Source organism: Bubalus kerabau, chromosome 2, assembly GCF_029407905.1.
Source record: "Bubalus kerabau isolate K-KA32 ecotype Philippines breed swamp buffalo chromosome 2, PCC_UOA_SB_1v2, whole genome shotgun sequence".
In the NCBI taxonomy this organism is placed as follows: domain Eukaryota; kingdom Metazoa; phylum Chordata; class Mammalia; order Artiodactyla; family Bovidae; genus Bubalus; species Bubalus kerabau.
The window spans coordinates 110,746,553-110,768,686 of NC_073625.1; the positions used below are offsets into that span (position 1 = coordinate 110,746,553).

General features: G+C 44.3%; 1 protein-coding gene across 4 annotated transcripts; it reads right to left on the minus strand.

The window, feature by feature from the left end:
- Window positions 1-2,177: 2,177 nt before the first annotated feature.
- On the minus strand, window positions 2,178-21,161 carry POPDC2 (popeye domain containing 2). 4 transcript variants are annotated; one of them, XM_055568291.1, is made up of 4 exons: window positions 20,270-21,161; window positions 15,265-15,373; window positions 8,312-8,720; window positions 2,430-2,654 (listed from the first exon to the last, which is right to left on the minus strand). In XM_055568291.1, the coding sequence occupies exons 1-4, from the start codon at window positions 20,758-20,760 to the stop codon at window positions 2,569-2,571; spliced, it is 1,095 nt and encodes a 364-aa protein (XP_055424266.1). In that variant the 5' UTR covers window positions 20,761-21,161; the 3' UTR covers window positions 2,430-2,568. The 4 variants fall into 4 exon arrangements, with proteins under 4 accessions (XP_055424267.1, XP_055424266.1, XP_055424264.1 ...); XM_055568289.1 differs by having other exon boundaries at window positions 2,478-2,654; window positions 8,218-8,720; XM_055568290.1 differs by having other exon boundaries at window positions 2,518-2,654; window positions 8,170-8,720.
- Window positions 21,162-22,134: the final 973 nt, after the last annotated feature.

The window sequence follows — 22,134 nt, forward strand, 5'->3', positions numbered from 1 at the left end:
TGAAGCATACTATGCTCATATATTGAAAAATCATTATAAAGATATTAACTCTTTACCAACCTAATCCACAGTGTGAATGTAATTCTAATAAAATTCAAGCAGAGCTATATTTTTGTGGAAATTATTAATAACAAGCTGGTTCTAAAATTTATATGGAAATGCAAAGGGAATAACCAAGACTTGAATAAGAATGAAGACCACCAGATATCAAAACATAAAGCTGCAATAATTAACCAGATGGTATTGTCAACAGGTAGGAAAATAAACTAATGGAACAGAATAGAAGATCCAGATAGAGACCTACAAATACATGGATACTTGATTTATGGCAAAGAGGACACTGAACACGAGTATAGGTAGGATAAGCCACTCAGTAAGCACTGCTGCCTATTGGATATCCACAAGGCAATAACAAATTTGATGCTTATTTTATACCATACACAAAAATCAAATGCAGGTTGCTTGTAGACCTAACTGTGAAATGTAAAACAATAAAACATTTAGAAGGTAACAAAGAAAAATAAATCCAAGGCAGGAAAAGTTTTCTTAAACATGACACAGAAAGCATTAATGATGGAGGAAAAGACTGATAAATTACTACATTGAAATTAAGAACTTATTTTCATCAAAAGACGTTATTTAGAGAAAAAAATTGGAAGAATACACTTGAATATCTAAGCAACAAAGGGCTTTTAACTTGAATATTTAAAGAATTCCTTAAAGTCAATGAGAAAAGCATACAGAGAAATGGACAAGAACTGGAGTAGACACTTCACAAGAGAGGATATCCACATGGCTAAGAAAAACATGAAAAGATACTCACCCTTATCATTCACCAGGAAAATAAAAGTTAAAGCCAGAATGATATGCTGCTACATACACCCAAGTAGCTAAAAAAAAAAAAAAAAAAAAGACGATGCCAACTATTGGGGAGGATGTGAAACAACCAGAACACTCATAAACTGTTAGTGGGAAGATTAATTGGTGCAATCACCTGGGAGGTGTTTGGCAGTATCTACTATAGTTGAACATATGCCTCAGTAATTCCAGCATATACCACCAAATGTGTATGTATGTGCACCGAAAGATAAGGTGAAGAACGTTCATAGTAGCACTATTCCTAATTGCCCCAAGCTAGAAACTACCCTAACACCCATCAGTAGTGGAATGGATAAATAGATTGTGGTATATTCACACAACAGAGTGAAGTGAAGTGAAAGTTGCTCAGTTGTGTCCAACTCTTTGTGACCCCATGGACTATATAGTCCATGGATTTCTCCAGGCCAGAATACTGGAGTGGGTAGCCTTTCCTTTCTCCAGGGGATCTTCCCAACCCAGGGATCAAACCTAGGTCTCCTGCATAGCAGGCGGATTCTTTACCAGCTGATCCACAAGGGAAGCCCAAGAACACTGGAGTGGGTAGCCTATCCCTTCTCCAGCAGATCTTCCCAACCCAGGAATGGAACCAGGGTCTCCTGCATTGTAGGCAGATTCTTTACCAGCTGAGCTATCAGGAAAGCCCTACAACAGAGTATTATACAGCAACAAAATAAACAAAATTTTGAAAGAGCAAGGATTGCCCGAGGATCCCCAGCTGTCCCAGCCCTCAACTGTTTGAGTCTTCCCAGCCTGGGCCCCGGACACATGGGTCAAGAAGCCTTTGAGGTGATCCTGGCTGTAGCCACTGTCTCGATGTAACAGCACAAGAAACTCTGAGTGGGGACAGCCCAGTTGAGCCCAAGCAAGCCCCACTTTTGTGAGCAAAACAAATTATCATTGCGATTTTAACTCACTGCTTTTAGGGATGAATGTTGCACAGCAATAGGTAACCAGAATAGACGTCTAAGCATTTAGGGGAAAAAATAAAACAGAATATGTTAAATTTGTAAGTCTACTTTAAAATGTTTAAGGAAATTTAATAAAAGAGATTTGTAAAACTACTTCTAAAAACTACTGTTTAATATTAGGGTCATAAATAAAGGGAAAGACTTGTAAGTTGAATGTAAAAGATTAAGGGCAAACTAGATTCTAAAATTTCTACTTACCTAAGTTGAACCTTAACTGAGAAAAATATTTTCAATAAAACAAGACAAAAACACTGAAAACTGCTTGGATAGCTAACTTCATTGATCCTTTCAGAAAGTTAAGGAAACAACATAAGGAAAGGAAATGAGTGATTTATTGAGTGCCTACTAGGTGCCACAGCATGTCCTAGGTGATTTATTGAAATCTACTCATGGAATCCTTACAACCCTGTGAAGTGGGTTTTATAATCACCCCTTTACAGATGATGCTCAGAGAGGCTATGTGACTTGCCTGAAATTCTGCAGTTAGTAAAGGATAGAATCTGTGCTTTGGCATTTTTTGATGACTTCTCTTGGAAGGAAGGCTGATGAAGGTAAATTTCTAAAAGTCACCCAGGCGCCTTGGCGTGGTTGCAGTGCTGGCATCCTGTGTCTGCTCCAGCCTTGCCTGCGGGCCTTCCAGTGGGTGAGGAGAGGGGTGTGCACACGAGTGACCATCCTGTGAGGATTAACGTGGCCAGAGTAAAGGATGGTCCATTGACCCTTACAGTTCAGGAGTCTGGGTTGGAGCCAAGGGCGCCTGTCCCCTGGACATAACTTCAGAGTAGCTCCGGAGAGGAGTTCTGGAAGCTGTGGAAAAACAGAGGAAGGATTTCAGCACTGTGGCTTGGGATAGCTCACATAACTTCAGAGGGTTCTGTTCAGGTCTTTTTTTCCTCTACAAGTTCCCAATATTTTAACTGCATGCAATGTTTAACACAATAGGAGCAGTTGAATCGTTGAATCATTTTCTTCTGTAATATTAGGGTGAGTCAGTTTTGAAGTTATATAGTTCAATTCTCTCATTTTATAGGAGAAGAGACCAAGAGATCAACTTCGGTTGCTTCCTATCTAACACTATGGAATGAGTTTAAAAATCCACATAGAAAACCAGTGAGTTTTATAAAACCCTTGTGTTTTATTTTTACAAAGCAAGAAGTAGGTAAATGAGACCAAATAGAAGAAAAACAAATACAGGCTGTTGTGGTCCTAAGTGGGGAGGGAACTGCTGCCTCTAACTTAACTACTTGAACATGGAACCTTGGCAGGTTAAGCAGAGCTTCTATCCAGAGACCCAGACCTGGAGACCCCAGGCAGCTCCTGCCAGGCCACCATCAAGGGCAAGTCTTCTGCCCCAGGAGGTGTTCCAATGGTTCTGGGAGAAACGTGCTATTTAACAACACTGACAGCTAACCAAGCACCATAGGGACTTCTGAGGGAAGGGACCTGAATATAGTGTGATGGTGATCTGCCTCCCCTGGACAAATAAAACAGATGAAGGTCTGACCGTCCCTTAGCTATTCAGGGGCCAAGGAGCTAGTGTGTGTTTTCTTTGGACCTCCAACTTTTTGCTGTTCCTTTTGTTGTCAGGGGATCCTGTCAGTTATTACCTCCCTTAGGAAACCAGACTGGAGGAAATAAGGGGAAATCATGTGTCTCAGAAGGAGTAGGGGGAGGGCTTGGGGAGGGAAGTGAAAGTGAGAGAGAAGGGGAGGAATTTGAAAATAACTGTACACAGAATAGAATTTTAAAATATGTTATACATTAAACTAGGGCTTTACACCTTAACAAATTGCCTTTGTATATTTTATCTCAATTACTCCTCAAGCAACCTGACAACATCAACAGAGGCTACCTATTTACTTACTTCTGAATAGTGCTGAATAGTGAAAGTTGCTCAGTCATGTCTGACTCTTTGTGACCCCATGGACTATATGGTACATGGAATTCTCCAGGCCAGAATACTGGAATGGGTAGCCTTTCCCTTCTCCAGGAGATCTTCCCAACTCAGGGATCGAACCCAGGTCTCTCGCATTACAGGCAGATTCTTTACCAGCTGAGCCACCTTCTCCAGAGGTTCTTCCGGACCCAGGAATCAAACTGGGGTCTCCTGCATTGCAGTCAGATTCTTTACCAACTGAGCTATCAGGGAATCCCATTTACTTACTAGTAGGTGTTAATTATCTATGAGACTATTAGCCCTGTTCCGCAGCTAGGGAACTGCTCTTGAAGGTAATTATGTGGCAGGACAAGATTCACATCTTAGAATCATTGAGTCATAGCATCACAGAGTTAGAAGGCACCTTAATAGCAATAACATAAGGCATTCTTCTCTAGGAGCATGAATCACCTTAAAAAAACCTCTGAGATTTCTTCTGATTACTATTTGAATTCTTCTAGTAACGAGTAACTTACTACTTCTTGAGGCAATCCATTCTCCTTACAGCTTTCAGCCCTTAATTCATCTTTGTCCTCAAGAACGTCACCGAATTAAGGTGAAGATATCTTTTCAAAATTTGAAGATATTACTCTTGTCCATCTCTTGCAGATTAAGCATCTTCCAGTCTTTCATTTGTTACTCATGATCACTCTTAATATGATTACCTGGCACAGTGCCTGAAATACATAGTGGATACTCAGTGAATGTTTGTTGAATTGGTTCTTTGGCCTTTGGTAATATGTCCTGGTCCTGGCCTCTTTCCTTGACCACAATTAGTCTCCATGTTGTAATGTGTTTCTCATTTCTTTATTTATTTAAATAATTAAAAGGAAGCAATATACAGTCTTTACTTTCAAACTACAGAGTCTTCAGAACAATTTGAAAACATAAGCTAAACTGGCCAAATTTTAGACAGCTTTCAGCTAATTTGTGATAATAGACTCAGTAGCTTGACTTAACTGACCACTTCAGAGATGTATTCATTGAGCATCTCCTGTAAGACATCAAATGAAACATTGTGGAGTGTGTTCATAGAATTAACGGGAAAGATTCTAGTGAAGGCAGGGTTAATGTGAGGTCTAATTGTGAGACCCTGCATGCATACATTATCGTACAGTACTGCTTTGCATGTTAAAAAAGTAACAGCCAGTTTGGGCTCAGTTCTGGGTACCACCAGGCTGAAAACTGTGCTCTTCAAAACAAACAAACAAACAATGCTCCAGTAGAAACACTGACTGTTTTCAGTTGGTTTTAAACTGTCTTGGTGTGAGGCACAAGCACTGCTGCCAGGGTGATGAAGCTATGTCATTCCCAACAATGCAGAATCCACTCAGCTTCACGACCCTTAAGTTCTGGATCAGGATGAATAGCAATGAGCTTACAGTTTTGGTTGCGGAACAGCCAGGGACTGGATGGTGAATTGTGCCCTGCTTTGGAAAGCAAAGAAGTAAATTGCTATCAGTCTCGAGGCACTATGCTTATTCATTACGGTAATAACCATAAAAGGAGTTTGATGAGAAGTCAAACCAAACATCCCAAAATACAATTTGGGAAAAATGTCTCTGGGCTAAATTATCCCATTATCACAAACTAAAGCTGTCTGAAATTTGGTCAATTTGATCACATTTTCAAATTGTTCTGAAAACTCCGTAGAAGTTCAGTTCAGTTCAGTCGCTCAGTTGTGTCCAACTCTTTGTGACTCCATGAACCGCAGCACACCAGGCCTCCCTGTCCATCACCAACTCCTGGAGTCCACCCAAACTCATGTCCATCGAGTCGGTGATGCCATCCAACCATCTCATCCTCTGTCGTCCCCTTCTCCTCCTGCCCTCAATCTTTCCCAGCATCAGAGTCTTTTCAAATGAGTCAGCTCTTCTCATCAGGTGGCCAAAGTACTGGAGTTTCAGCTTCAACATCAGACCTCCCAATGAACACCCAGGACTGATTTCTTTCAGGATGGACTGGTTGGATCTCCTTGCAGTCCAAGGGACTCTCAAGAGTCTTCTCCAACACCACAGTTCAAAAACAGCAATTCTTCAGCGCTCAGTTAACACAGTTTTTTCCTTTCTCTCTATTACTTAAACCAAAGACGATTCTAATACCTTCTCTCTTTATACTCCAAATACTAGTAAGTATAAAGAAAGTGAGTTATATTAGCAGTTTTCTCACTGTGAACCTCAGAAAAGGCTGAATTTGGGAAGAAGCCTTTTTTTAATAGTATTAAAGGTAGAGGACCTGAGAGACAGAGGTGGGACCACCTTGCAAGTGAACATCTCACCTACCATGCCTCTCACATGGTAGGTGAGATTCTTCACAGGTACGGAATGGAGATTACTCATAGTCAAGCAGGACCCTGGTACCCAGCAGAGAGGAGGACAGCTCCAAGTCGACTACAAGAGAAATCAGAGTGAAATACAGCAGCGAGTTCTTGCTGGAGACACACTGATGTCCGGGGGCTTGTGTCCATTATAAGGTGGCCTGCCTGATTCATTTTCTTCCTCTGAACAGTTCATCCTTTTCCTTCTCACATAAACCCAGGAGGGCCTTGGGGGGCCCAGCTGGGTCAACACATTCATGTGAAGAAAGTAAGGTTCAGTGAGATTGTGTGCTTTGCAAACAGTAGTAGAGCCAGACATAGCAACCGGGACTTTGGGCTCCCGGGGCAGGTCTCTTGTCTAAAACACTACCTGCCTGTTAACATTTGGGAAAACTCATGCATGAAATGTGTAGCCATCAGAGAGAATTTTCACATCCTTACTTGAATGGTTTTCTTCATAGGCAGAGGGAGAGGTACTGATTTTGGAAGAGTCAGGATTAAAAATTAAGTTGGGCATATAGGGCAGTTTAGGAAGAAGAGCTAGAGCAAGGCAGGAAGTGGAGGAGATAGGAAGAAGGCAACAGTGAGATAAATACATAAACAGTCAAATGGGGTCAACGTGGAGGAAAAGTAGAGAGGGGAAATTAATGGAGAAGCAGCAGAAATGGGCCTTTTTCTTCTTAAAAGCAGCACACGGAGGAAGCCAAGGACTGAGCAGAAATCGGAAGGAGGGGAAAAAGAGGAGAACAAATAGAGCCAGGAAAAGAGAAGCAGGCAGAACATGAGAACACAGGGAGCTGTATAAGTTCAGAGTGTGTGCAGGTGGGTAGGAATGGGGACAAAGAGCGGGGCTCACGGGACAGAATTCACAAGCCCTGGTGGGGGTAGGCTAGTAGGGAGGCGACTGTCAGCTGCGGGGAGGGACAACGGGGGAGAACAACACAAGTGGAGGAGGTCAAGAAAGTGATCTGCTAGATGCTGCTTCTAAGGACTGATGCCATAGATTATTAATTCCATATCCGTGAAACCAAATAGCTCATCTTTTAGCACTCACCTCTCTTGCCTCTTTCATCATTTATATGATTTGCTTTTCAAAATGTACAAACATTCACTCACTTAACCTCAAAGTACCCTAGATGCCTTCCTACCTGAAATAGTTTCTTGGGAAAACAGTGTTTCCTAAAGAATGATTAATCTCTTAACCACCCCTCCCTGACCTTGGAAATGCCTTCCAAATTGAGAACAGTGGTATTTTCCTCAGGAAAAGCCAGGCCTGCACCATGGTTGGGTGGAGTCCTAGAGGAAAATGTCACCGCATTATGAGAGCAGTCAGAGGGAACATGAAGACAGTTTCCCAGAACTGCTCAGCACAGCCTTTTATGTACACTCTCCCGAGCTGTACACACACTCTCCTACGTCAGATTCACGCCCACTCTACCTCCCACAGTTATGATTGTCTAGGAAAGTCACTCTATCGTAGTAACATTCACTCAGCAGTGTCCAGTCCCGTGCCTGAGTAACACTCCACTGGGCCAGAGGATAGCAAGGTGGGCACATTTTCCTCCCAGTGTCATTAGCCTCCAATCACAAGCCTCTTTGAAATGGGGGCGATTTTAACAGAAGTGCCTGTCCAATCCAGGCTAAATAATGACTGCTTTCTGGAGCTGACTATATGCCAAGAAGAATCACTAGGAATTTGAGCCATGCCAGCTTTTTAAAGTATTCTTTAAAATACATGCCATAATAAAATACCCTTTGGCCTTAAATGTGACCTTGGTTATTAGCACAACTTTGAAAAAAAAATAATTAGCAACCTATCCGCTTGATCAAATGTCAGCCAGCCAGACCACTTTTGAAAGCAATTACAATTAATAAGGGATGAGTTTTTTTAAAAAAACCCTCATGCCTTTCATGCAACAGGAGTGAGTTGCTATCTGCAGGGTTGGGTTAATGCCACTTTCTGGGAGTCCTCTGAGAGAACAGGCTCCATGAAATTATTTTTTGCCCTTATAAACCAAGTTAAGGCCAGCTATTGGCAAGACTGCAGCAACTGCCTTCTGAGTACTTACACAGGATCCCAAGCCGGGTGGCTGTGCCCATGTTAGTTCTCCCCTCACCTCATGTACTCCCCATCACTCTTATAATCCATGAATGATTCTGATCCCGACACCTCCTCAAAATCCTCCAGAACCAGACTGGTGGAGTCCTCACCCAGGACGCCGCTGTCGGGCCTGGACATTCTGACCCAGGGAGGAGGTGCAGGAGAGCTGGTGACCAGTGGAGGTGGGGAGCTAGGGGGTGTTTGCTGGACAGACGTGTCCAGGGCCTGAGGAGGGGATGCCGCTGGCTCACAGGCTTCCTTGTCATCCTTCTCAGACTCTGGTCCTGCATCCGGGGCAGCAGAACCCAGGACGTGGTAGAGGCTGGGGAGACGGATGTCAAAGCGTAGTCCGAACTTAGCAAAGAGCTTGTCATTGAGAGCGTAGAGCTTCTCTGAGATGTCATAGCCCAGCAGGACCGAGAAGAGGCGAGAGATGTATCGCTCTTTGGTCAGAAGGAGGTGGAGATTTTTCCGGGGCCAGGAAATGTAGCTACATTCAGTCTCAGCTGTCAGAGTGACCTGAGAGGGGTCAGGGACAGAAAGTGAAGGTTGAAACTTAAAAACGTGTCCAAGCTTAGTACAGAGATATATACAGTTTACTTGGCAAACCGCTGCACTTTGCACTTTTCCTGAAGAGGCTGTGGAAGTACCTCTCCAGGGCCTTGCCTTGAAGAGATGCAATGAATGACTTTTATTGTGTGCACTGATATGGTGGGAGGGATGGAGTGGGGGGCTGGTCTTGTGAAGAGCCCTGAGATCACCTTCTGGAACCTCACAGTCCACCTCCAGTCTCTTCAGCTCTCATACACTATGTTCCATGGCTGATCCCACTAATGGCTGCAGAAGGTTCTGAGCCTGTTGTGATCACAGGAGAGAAAAGGGGCCTCTTGGTGCTCAGAAGAAAGGTCAGGATGCTGATGACAGTTTTTAAGGATAAAAGATAATATATTGGAGTTGGGACACAAAGAAGAATTGGGAAGAATTTCAGTGAGAAGAGAGCCTCTGATCAGGCATTCCAGGCTGCATCAAGCGGACAGAATGCTGGCCTGGTCTTCAGGCCCATGAGCTGCACTTGACTTGGGCCCTACAAGTAACCAAATGGATCTGATGACTAAATTCAGAAAAGGGGCACAGAGGAAAAGGAACTCTTTTTTTTGGGGGGTGAGGTGCCTTGCAGCTTACGGTATCTTAGTTTCCTAACCAGAGATAGAACCCATGCCCCCTGCCTCAAGAGCACAGAGTCTTAGCCCCTGGACCACCAGGGAAGTCCCAAGAGGCACTCATAAGAACATCAAGTAGAAGGATACCCCACTCTCCATTTATATAGACATCTAGTAATTTCTGTGTACTCGGCTATGTGCCCATGATACACAGCTAAGTCACACTTGCAGGGTCAGTAATGTGTGCGCAGCACAGAGCAGGTGCTTGAAAAATCTTGTTAAAACAATGATGAGTGGTAAAGATAGGTTTCAAATGCAAACATTCTTAGGATAGTAAAGGAAAAGTGCGTAGAATCACACAATCCTTTATACCCTGTCCTAAGTACTTTAAAAGTGAGCAGGTTGGCAGAGCTTAAGATGAAGATTCACGAATGGAGACAGTGGAAATGAGAAAGAGGACAGCAGCTAACATTTACTGAGAGTGACCATGTGCCAGTCATCGTGTTAAGTGCTTTATGTGGGTTGTCTCATTAAAGGTGGGGTTCTTTATCAGAGATCATATATATAATCCTTTCATTTCATTGCCTCCAAAACAGCCCCTCTGCTCCCCTCCTCCCCTTCCCATCTGCAGTACCCCTCTTCTGTTCCCTTCTTTCATTTCCTCCTCTCCCTCCCCGACCCCTCAGTCGTCAGCAGTCAAGTCAGGGCCTAAATTGCCTCATCAAGACCAGAAGCGAGTTTCAAGTTCCAGCTTTACCAGCTGTGTGACATCAGATAAATTGCTTAATCTCTCCAGACTTGTTGCCTCATGAGAATACTGGTCCTCACAATCCATCTGTTACTAATCTGACTCAACAAGTAGTTGTCACATCTACTGTAACCTGTACTTTCAATGCACTTAGTAACAATTCCCAAACAAGAAATCAGGGTGCTGCACATGAAGTGGGTATGCCTGAGAGCTAATGAGGACGCAAGAAGTGTCCTCAATGCTGAACAGAAAAGACTGTGGGCATTCTTGCAAATACACTGTCACTTCTTCCATCTTAAATCAAAATTTTAAAATCAAAATCTTTTTTTCTTCACTTTAGTTCCTTGGTTAGCTATCACTCCATTGATTTGCTCTCCTTTTCAGCAAAACTCCATGAAAAAGTTGTCTATACTTGGCTGTTACCAATTCCTCTCCTTGCACTCTCTCTCTTCAGCCAGCAAGACTTTGCCCCAGTGGTCTACAAACTGTTCCTGGCAAGGTCGCCTATGACTTCTACATTGCTGAGTCTGATGATCAGTTTTGACGGCATTCAGTCCCTCCTCTTTGATATTCTTCACTTGGCTCCCAGAACGCCACACTCTCCTGGTATAACCTCCTGATTAGTCCCTTTCAGCTTCTTTTGCTGCTTGTTACCCTCTTCAACTTCTAAACACTAGAGTACCTCAGGGTTAATGGATTCTTGAATCCCTTTTCTGTCTACACTCACTGGTGATCTTGTCCAATGTAACAGCTTTAAATATCATCTGTAGGCTAATGACTCAGTCTCAAGCTCAGACCTTGTTCCTTAATTCCAGACTCAAGTATGCAACTGCCTATGCAGTGCCTGTATTTAAATGTCCATAGATGACGCAAATCTAATACCTCCCAAACTGGACTTCCCTCTCTTCTCCCAAAGCCAATACTATCTGCAGCCTTCCTTATCGCATTTGATAGCAGCTCCATCCTTCCGTTTCTCAGGTCAGAAGTCTTAGAAGTTTTCTTGATCCTCTTTCTCTCACATACTACATCCAACGTGTTAGGAAATCCTTTTGGCTGTATTTAGAAAATATACACTCGGGCCCTAGATGACATGTCTCCTTACCACCTCTCTGACTTCCTCTCCTGCTCTTCATCCCCCTCCCTCTCCCTGTTCCAGACTCATTGACCTTCTTTCTGGACCTCAAACATGCTGGTCTCTCTCACACCCAGCTTTTGCACTGGCTCTTCCCTCTAATATGCTATTCCCCCAGATGCTCTCAGAGCTCACGCTGCCGATCACCTCAGGTCTTTTCTCAAATGTCAGCAGTTCAACAAAGACTTCCATGAAATCCCCAATTACAATTGCAACTACAGTTGACCCTTGAGCAACACAGGTTTGAACTGTGTGGATCCATTTAAATGGGGATTTTTTTTTTCAATAGTAAATACCTGAAGTGCTACACAATTGGCCGATTGGTTAAGTCTGAGGATGTGGAACCCCAGATCTGGGGGAACCGTATATTTGGAGGTTGGACTATAAATTATGGGCTTCCCTAGTAGCTCAGCTGGTAAAGAATCTGCCTGCAATGCAGGAGACCCCGGTTCGAGTCCCGGAGAAGGGAAGGGCTACCCACTCCAGTATTCTGGCCTGGAGAAGTCCATGGACTGTATGGTCCATGTGGTCTCAAAGAGTCAGACACTACTGAGCGACTTTCACTATAAATTATACGTGGATTTTCTTTCTTTCTTTTTTTGTAGTGTCGCTCTTTTTTTACTTTTTACTTTTTTTAAATTTTATTTTATTTAATTTTACAATATTGTATTGGTTTTGCCATATATCAAAATGAATCTGCCACAGGTATACATGTGTTCCCCATCCCGAACCCTCCTCCCTCCCCATACCATCCCTCTGGGTCGTCCCAGTGCACCAGCCCCAAGCATCCAGTATCGTGCATTGAACCTGGACTGGCGACTCATTTCATATATGATATTATACATATTTCAATGCCATTCTCCCAAATCATCCCACCCTCTCCCTCTCCCACAGAGTCCAAAAGACTGTTCTATACATCAGTGTCTCTTTTGCTGTCTTGTATACAGCGTTATTGTTACCATCTTTTAAATTCCATATATATGCGTTAGTATACTGTATTGGTGTTTTTCTTTCTGGCTTACTTCACTCTGTGTAATAGGCTCCAGTTTCATCCACCTCATTAGAACTGATTCAAATGTATTCTTTTTAATGGCTGAGTAATACTCCATTGTTATACATGGATTTCGGAGAAGGCAATGGCACCCCACTCCAGTACTTTTGCCTGGAAAATCCTATGGATGGAGAAGCCTGGTAGGCTGCAGTCCATGGGGTTGCTAAGAGTTGGCTACGACTGAGCAACTTGACTTTCACTTTTCACTTTCATGCATTGGAGAAGGAAACGGCAACCCACTCCAGTATTCTTGCCTGGAGAATCCCAGGGACGGGGGAGCCTTGTGGGCTGCTGTCTATGGGGTCACACAGAGTCGGACACGACTGAAGTGACTTAGCAGCATACATGGATTTTCTACTGTGTGAAAGTACCCCTACCTCCTGTGTTGTTCAGGGGTCAATTGTATCTCTCCCTTATACTATTCTATTTTTTTTACTATAATTTATTATTTTTAACATATTACATAATTTACTTATTCATAATTTCTATGGCTAATTTTTTGTCTCACCTACTAGAATGTGAATTGCATGAAGGCAGGGACTTTCATCTGTTCTGTTGACCAATACACTCTGAGCACCTTTAATAGTGCCCAGGTGGGAATTCCCTAGCAATCCAGAGGTTAAGACTCGATACTTCACTGCAGGGGGCATGGATTCAGGAACCATGAGTTCAATTCCTGGTCAGGGAACTAAGATCCCACATTCCATGTGATGTGGCCAAAAATAAAACCAAACAAAAACAAACCATGTAGTGTCCAGGTTACTGTAACAGCTCAATAAATATTACTGAAATGAGTGAATGAATCAGGTAAAAACTACTAATCTTGTTTGTTGCAAAATAACTTGATGTTGTTTTCTCGTGCCCAGTATAAAATCCTCCCTAAATATCTTCAGAAACCAATGGATTGACTGGTTTGACCAGGTTTTTCTTTAACCTTCACCTTTGAAGCTGGTTGAATGGATTAAATGAGATGATGTACATAAAGAGACCTTGAGTCCAGTAAAACATGATGCTAATTAGAGAAATAATGCTGATTTCCATGTGATCGTTCCCATGCTATGTTCTCGGTGACTGATAAGAGGGTCTCAGTGTTTAACAGTCAATAAATTCTTAATTGAATTCTTGAGAGGTGTGATGGAATGTTGATCTCTTGTGCCAGACTCAGTAAGAATTATGATTTGATCACTGTGGATTCTCTATTAGTCAACAAAGACTATGCAAATGCAAAGGCAAGGACAAGATGAACTACAGCCGGAGACAACACTTGACATTTGCAAAGAGGAAATGGGACTTCACAGAGCCAAAAGCAAGTGTGGGGATCTTAAGGCTCCCAATGGAGGTGCATACTAAAAATACAAATGGAAGAAATGTGACGGTCCCTACATCCCTCTCAGATGCTGAGAGGCTATCTGGGGTCATAGCCCTTCCTTTCAAGCATAACTAAGGGGAGGACACCCGGCTTATCCACCACCTGTTTCTCGGTTTCAGTGTCAGAAACAGAGCCTGGTCTGGCTGGCTCAGGACCTGACTCAGCCCTCCTGAAGGTTCTTGTGGCTCTGAGGGAGTTCTCAAAGGTGACTGCTGAGCCGCTTGGAGAGGATGTGTGTGTGTGTTGGGGGAGGCACATGTTCAGAGGGGGCCCTGTGTCTGATGGTCCAGGCAGTGGGATTAGGATCACCCCTCAGGCCCTGTCCTCACAGAGCCAAGAGTCAGGGTGGGGCGGAAGCAGGCCCAGCCAGGTGGCACCGCCTGGCATGTGTCTATTTTGGGGCTGGCATAAATGCTCGCCTGAGGAACTTCCTGATAGAACTGATAGGAGACAGAGGGAACCCAGTACTGGCCAACTATCTGGACAGCGGAGTCCCTATAATGGTGTACATGTGTAACCTCCACTCTCCTGGCAACCCCCCATTTTAAAAAAGAACAGAATAGTGGTGTCAGGCAACTCGGTTTTGCCACTTTCTAGATGAAGAGCTTGGGGCAAATTACTTGAGGTTTCTGAGCCTTAGTTTCCTCATCTGTTAAACAGGTTAATAACAATATTCAATCCAGAGGACTGTTGTGAGAATCAATAAGGCAGTAAAATAGGTACTGCCTGTCACGTGCTAGCCATACAGTAAGTGAGAACTACAAAGGTAACTGAAATCTGAAGGATTGACAGAGAAGAGAGGAGGGCTCGAGCAGCCAGGCCCTGACCTTAGGCTGTGTGTGATGCCCTCTGGAGCACTCTGAGACACCAATGGCCTACTGGCGAGGCAGCTCAGTGAAACTTTACTGAACACCTACTACTGTGTACCAAGTATTGCCCTTTGGAGCCTGGAGATGGAGAGGAAAAGCCCAGATTTCTACGTCAAGGAATTTACTATGCAAAAGACAGAAAGAAAACCAAATCGTACATGTGCGCAGTCAGCATAGTGAAAGGAATAGAAGAGGCATGCAAGCAATGTGTGGGGGTGGAAGCTGGTGAGGTCAGTCTGGGCAGGCTTCAAAGGAAGTGAGATGCCATAGCCTCCTCTTGATGAGGGAAGTGCGTTTCAGATAGAGGTGACAATAGGGGGGCAAGGCACGGCCGTGTAAAACAGGGTAGTATGTTTGGGGAAGTACTAGTAATTCAGCATGGCTGGTGTGAGCAGGAAGTGTAAGCAAAGGGCTGGAGATGTGGCTCCAGGATGTCACTAAAGGTCTTAAGTCACTCTCTAAGGAGTGAGGGCTTTTATCCTGTGGTCAGTGGGGTCTTCTGGAAGAATTTTAAGCATAGGAGTGACATGGCCCCCCTTGCAGGGATCAGCACCTCCCTACCCTACCCCTCCTCTGCCAGGCACTTTTTCCACTGGAGGAGAGTGCTCCCACCTCAAGCATCATATTGGCAGTAGTTCAAAGGTCTGACAAAAGAGAGCAAAGATGGAAGCACGGATGTTGCTGGGTTGCAGTGGGATGGGCTGCGGCAGTGCTGCCATGGGGCTCCCTATTACCTGAAACACCCCCTCCTCAGAGGGATGCAGCGATTCCCACTCGGGAGAGTCCATGAACTGGTAAGGAAAGATGTAGTGCAGAAACTGCCCGTCCTGGCTCACACGGACCCTGGCAAAGGGAGAGAAGAGACTGTGTGGGAAAAGAGAAGTGGTTACCCAGAGCTGCTCCAGAGTTTAAATTACATGTTAAAGGAGTGGAAAATGACTAGGATCCAGAACGGGCTTTTTCCTCTTTTACCTAGAAAACCCAGAGTCTCGGTTTCAACCTCTCTTCTAAAGTCAGTTGTACTGGGAAAGACAGTGTTTATTGAACAAAGGGGGCAGATCCACAAACTTTCTAAGGTACATCCTGTCCAGTTGGAAGGAGCTATTGTTCCACTTTTTCTGGAGCTTAATTGTCTAAAAAAATATGTATGGAGAACCTTCTGTGTTCCTGGAAGTCTGGAACCTGGAGATGATCTGGTCCTTTTTTTTTCTTTTTTACTCTTTAGCTGCACTGCGTGGCAACTGCTGGACCACCAGGGAAGACCCAATAATCTGATCCTTACCTTTCAGGATTTCACGATTCAGTGGAAGTTACAGGCACATAAATAACTAGCTGTAAGTCAACATGTGCTATTGTGAGACAGGAGACTAGAGGAGAGAGAACGTAGTTCTCTCCAAGTGGCAGACTTCTCAAAGATGACATTTCAGCTGATTTCTGAAGGATGTATAGGATATTGAGAAGCAGATCAGAATGCAAATGAGGATCTGAGAAATCCAGTATGGAATTCTGATTTCCAATATCAGATTTTCCCCTTCCTCTATAGTACTGGAACTTTTTTAGCCAGGACTCATGACTGCCCAGCTAAACTATGTTTCTCTACTTCCCTTGCCGCTGAGTACAGCCATGTGATTAAGTTCTGGCCAAGGGGATATCAGCACTCCATGTCTTGCTCCCAGTGAATGCCTAGATATATATGTATGTGTGCAAATTACCAAAGACCACTATCAATTAACAAACTTTATGTATTATCTGACAACTTAGAGATGGAAAACAGAAAGGGATGTAGGTCTCAAACCAAGCTAAGAATGTGGTGTCAGCCTACACTCTCTGATAGCAGAAACACTCTTGCTTCTACAAGACCCATCAAAATGTGTAGCTAGCCACCAGAACTTCCCTCAGTAATGAAAGGGTGCAAGAGAAAATGAAGTGCCATGTGCTCCTACCTCATGGGCTTCACATTCTGTTCCCTCCAGCTGCCTCTCTTCCCAATCCGCACCTTCTCCTCAGGCCTCAGCCTACACATTCCTTCCTCTGGGAAGCCTCATCTGGCCCTCCAGAAAATTTAGGTCCACTGCTTATATGCTCTCATTGCACTTTGCCTTGCTCCTTGGAATTAGTGACTAGAGACATGAATTTGTGACTCTTTTGATAGACTGTAAATTCCATGAGTACAAGGAAAATATTTTTCATTTTTTAACAAGAGATCCCTAGTCTTTAGCTCTCTTAATAAATATTTTTGGAAATGGGGAAGGAGGAAGGAAGGGAGAAAAGAAAGGAAGAGGTATGGAAAGATCAAACAAGTGAACTCACTGTATCACCATAAAGGGGACCAAAACCTCAAGGAAAAGCTTCTCGAACAAAGGAAGAAAGACAACCGGGGAGAATGAAGCTGCTGCCATACACATCAGATCCTCCCATCCTTCATCCTCTTTCCATGCAAGGAATCTGGCCACCCAAGCAAGCCACTGAGGAGGGACAAGACTTTACAGTGTGAGTAACATCTAATGAGGGGTTTCCAGGTGGCAAAGAATCCACCTGCCAATGCAGGAGATGTGGGTTCAATCCCTTGGTGTTTTGTTTTGTTTTCCTTAGATTTTGCAGTTTTAATCCCTGGATTGGGAAGATCTCCTGGAGAAGAAAATGGCAACCCACTCCAGTATTCTTGCCTGGGAAATCCCATGGACAGAGGAACCTATAATCCATGGAGGATCCAGAGCAGGCTACAATCCATGGGGTTGCAAAAGAGTTGGACATGACTTAGCGACTAAAACAACAACATCTAATGAGCCTGCTTGGCTCCCTGAGGCCATTCACATTGCATACTATATCCTTTATCATTTGAGTCTCTTCTTCCTCCTGATCTCCTGACAACAGGTAATTTCCTCCTCCATGAACAAGTTGGAGAGCTGGCTGCCTCTTCAGGGGGCTGTGCATGTGGGAGTTCATGCTTGGGACTGTATATGAGAGAAACTCTCCAACAGTAAGCACAGCTTAACAGGGTGATGGACTTTGAAGAAGTCACTTTGCCTTTCTGAGTCTTGAAAGGGACTGATTGCATTATGAAAGTAAAACAAAAAGGACGTCTGAGGTTGTAGCAAAGGGCTCCGGATGAGGTATGCATGTGAGCTGGGGAGGTCTCCATCAGAAGCCCCCACTTCTCAGCATGGAGTTATATTCTGCTGCTTCAAGGTGTTTGGTACCTCACCAGCCAAAGATGACGATGATTCTCCTTTAAAGTCAGAGGCTGGTTATAGACTAGAAGTCCTTTCCTCAGCTCCAACTTAGCCAAGTTGAGCCAGGATGATGTTGAAAGATATCAAAACAAAACTCTTACTTCAAATCTTGAAAAGCAAGAAAAATATTGAAATTTTTAACTTGAATTTTTGATGCTAAGTATACTAGGAAATGGCAACCCACTCCAGGACTCTTGCCTGGAAAATTCCATGGATGGAGGAGCCTGGTAGGCTACAGTCCATGAGGTCGCAAAGAGTTGGACATGATTGAGCAACTTCACTTTCTTTCTTCCTATAGTTCCTTTTGGAGAAGGAAATGGCAAACCACTCCAGTGTTCTTGCCTGGAGAATCCCACGGGTGGAGGGGCCTGGTGGGCTACAGTCTATGGGGTTGCAAAGAGTCGAACACAACTAAGCAACTAACACACACACACACATACTAGGAAAAGGGCTTCACGGGTTGCTCAGCTGGTAAAGAATGTGCCTGCAATGCAGCAGACCGAGGTTTGATCCCTGGTTGGGGATGCAACCTGAAGGAGGGCATGCAACCCACTCCAGTATTCTTGTCTGGAGAATCCCCGTGGATAGAGGAGCCTGGCAGGCTACAGTCCAGGGGGTCACAAAGAGTTGGACACAACTGAGTGACTAAGCACAGTGCATACTACGAAAAACCACACTGAGGGGCCAAGCCTCTCTTTCCTCTTCACAGGAACACAGTCTACAAGTTCATGATAAATCTATCATATAAAAGATACCTGAGCCATCTAATAATTATTATGTCCTTCTATAAATGAGCACCATACAGTGCAGGGGGTGTTTCTCCTACCTGTCTTAATCCCCTCCTTTGACCAGAGATTCTAGGAGATGCAAACAATATCATGGGTCTCATGAATGAGCATGTTTCCTAAACTGTCCTTATTTTAAGCATGAAATTGTAGGTGGCAAACATTTTGGCAATAGTCGTAATATATTTGTATCTACATGTGTATTTGTTTACAAATAATTTCATTTATTTATACTTCTGCTGCTGCTAAGTTGCTTCAACCATAAATGAAATGAAACATCACAAAACCTCATAGCTCATTCAACCCAGGACCTCAGTGTCCAAACAAAATTAAAACGTGTATACATTATACTTTGATTCTATACATTAATCCATAAATGCCTGGTGTCAACATTACTAGTAGCAGTAGTTGCGGTAGTACCATCATCATCAATGTCAAAGTCTTTTCCCCACTGGCAATCTTATCTAGTTTTTTTCTTTTCCCCTTTTCTTTTCTTTGAATCACCACATTCTTCTGGTCTCAAAAAAGGAGGAAAGAGGAAATTAAGGACAAAGTTTTTAAATACTCTGTTTGTTTTCCACAGAGCCCAGTCCAAGTATATCCCAGGTGAAGATGCTTACTGTCAGATGCTTAGCTCCCACATACAAGTCCCACTAGGGCAATATTGCAAAGAATTCACAACTTCCTACCAAATGTGCAGCACAGAGCTACATAGTATTTGTTCAGAAGAGATCAGTCAATGGCCAACATTCACATGCAGGCTAATCCAGACAAAGCCCATTTTGCTAAGGTCTGACTGTCAGCCTCCTTAAAACGTGTCCGCCAGGTGTCTCCACCATATCCTCAAAGAGACACACATGGGCATCGCTACTCTCCCCTCACTGTCTGGCCCTCAGATTTATAGCACTTTATTCCTGGTCTGTAGGAATCTCAATAGAACGATCTGGAATGGAAATGTGGACAAGGGTAACCTCATTGTTGTTATTGTTGTCGTTGTCACTAAGGTGTGTCTGACTCTCTTACAACCGCATGAACTGTAGCCTGCCAGGCTCCTCTGTCCATGTAATTCCCCAGGCAAGAATATTGGAGTGGGCAACCATTTTCTTCTCCAGGGGATCTTCGCGACCCAAGGATCAAATCTACATCTACTTCATTGGCAGGCAGGTTCTTTACCACTGAGCCATCAGGGAAGCCCACTCCTGCACCATACCTGGGTATATATGGCTTTACCATAGAATCTGTACAGATATCCCATAATTTCTCTGATGTCCTGGCGGGAGCAGGGGTTACAAAAAAATCTCCTGTTTTGGCACTGTTCCTTACACATAGTTGGCACTTAGCAAAGGTTGAATGCATATGGAAGAAACTAATTAATCTTGCTGAAATGTTCAGTTTTTCAAAGCTTACAGAGATATTGCTGCAGTTTAGGCATGACATGCTGGCATGGTGTGGTCATTTCAGAGCCAGGGTCAAGAAACATTCACCCCACACTTCGCAGCAGCAACTATATTCACAATTCTTCCTGCCAACCATGAGCTAGTTTCCTCATGAAAAATATTAAGAAAGGGGAAGCAAGTATATGCTTAGAAAAATCTATTTTGGTTTGTTTGAGTCACCACATCCTTCCTCAATGGAAGAGATACGAAATGGAAAGGGAGGCACTGGGAAACGAGAAGCATGGGCGTGGGGAAGAAATGCTGGGTAGTGACAGAGTGGCTTACCGGCCAGAGAGCAGCAGGGACAGGCGGTCAATGGGCGTCTCGCCCTCCACGGCATAGGTCTGCTCCGTGGCCAGAGTCAAGACCTGCTCCTCGCAGCAGTGCACGATCTCCTTGTACGCTGGCAGGGGCACCTGCAGGGGCAGGCACAGCGTCTTGTAGAGCAGCTCCAGCTCCTCGGGGAGGGTGTCCTCACGCAGGCGGTACACCAGGTGTGCCAGCTGGACCACGCAGGCCATGGCCAGCAGGACGCTCCAGAGAACAATGTCCAGGCCGCAGGCACCGAACCAGCCCCATAGCACACAGCACAGGTAGCCTGTGCCCAGGAAGCCAAAAAGGTAGAAGCACCCATACACCCCGCTGCCGCCCATGAAGCCCAGGAGTAGGAAGCAGTTGGCCAGGTGGAAGATAGCCCCTTCCAGGTCCTGCCTCCAGGCGATGCACAGTGGCCCGTGCCAGAGGAGCTGACCCTCCATGCTGCGGTTGCTGCTCATCTTCGGGTCTCAAAGCCTGTCAGGCTCTAAGACTGTCCCCACATGGGAAATTCAGGAAATGGGTCAATCTGTCCTCCCAACTGTCGTCTCACCTCTGGCTTCTCCCTGCCAACTCCACCTTTCTTGGGAGGAATGCTTCCAGCAGCTTTGGGAATGAATAGCAAAACATCATATACTTCATGGAGAACTGAAAACTTTTCTTTCTCTTTCCCTCAGCAAGGCTCTGGCCCTCCTGGCAAAGCTCTGGTGAGTGTCCTCAGCTCCAGGTTTCTTAGAACAGTCTTCACATTGGACTCTTGGCATTGGCAGGAAACCTAAATCTTCCTGAGAAAGAGATAGGGCTATGGGGCTGAAAGCTTCAGCAGTGAGGGATAATAAAGCAGCCACATCCTGCTCCCTGTTGTTCCCAAACAGAATGAAGAGCGCCCAGCATGGGAGGCACATTTGTGCTCCATTTGGAATGCGTCTCTCTTGGCACCGGAAGAAAGGGTGACCCCAGACGGATACCATGTTTGGAATTGGAATCCAAGAGGTACTGGCAGTGAGAAAAAACAGGCCAGGCATACAGGCAGGCTGGCAGAGCACTTAACATACCTCCCCAGAGGACAAGATAAGGCCTGGGCAAGAGAGGCAAGTCAGAGGAAGGGGGCAAAGGGGGTGGACAAAGGGAAAGCGAGCACAGAATTTACTGTCACACCTCAGGTAGGACACTGTCCAGAGCCCCCTCTGGGGAGGGCTCGGGGCTCTCCTGAGGTAGGAGGACACATCAAGGTTGGAAAGTAGGGGACTATTATCAGAAAAAAATCCTAACAGTGAGAAATGGAAAGCCCCTCGAAGGCCTTTATGAAGTCATATTGGAAATATCCGTAGGCATTTATTTGACATTCATTAAACAAAAATAGCTATACAAAGCAACTTTTGAATTCTGACTTTCTTCTGCATGTATCTGGATCTAGTAATAGTTTATACAATGGTGATACATTGCTCAGACCATCATCCCACCCACTCCAATACTGACAAATGATAATAAGCATCACTTATTAAACACCTACAAAGTGCCAGATTTAGATTAGTTATTCTAGACGCACATGACTTAGTCGTCACACAATTTTATTCCAAATAAATATTGTCGTCCTCCTAGATCTGAAAGAAACTGAGGTTTAGAGAGGTAACAAATTCCCACACGTAGTGACAGAGACAGGATTTGATCTCGTCTATCAGACTTACAGCTGTGTCCCAAGTAGTGTGCCCAGGAAGTGGAAATTCAAGACTAGATCCATGACTCCTAACTCTACTGCCCCCAGGAAGTCTGAGGTTGTCCAGGAACTTCTGGATGACCCTGTGGTCTGCTTTGGGTCACCAAGTTAAAATCTG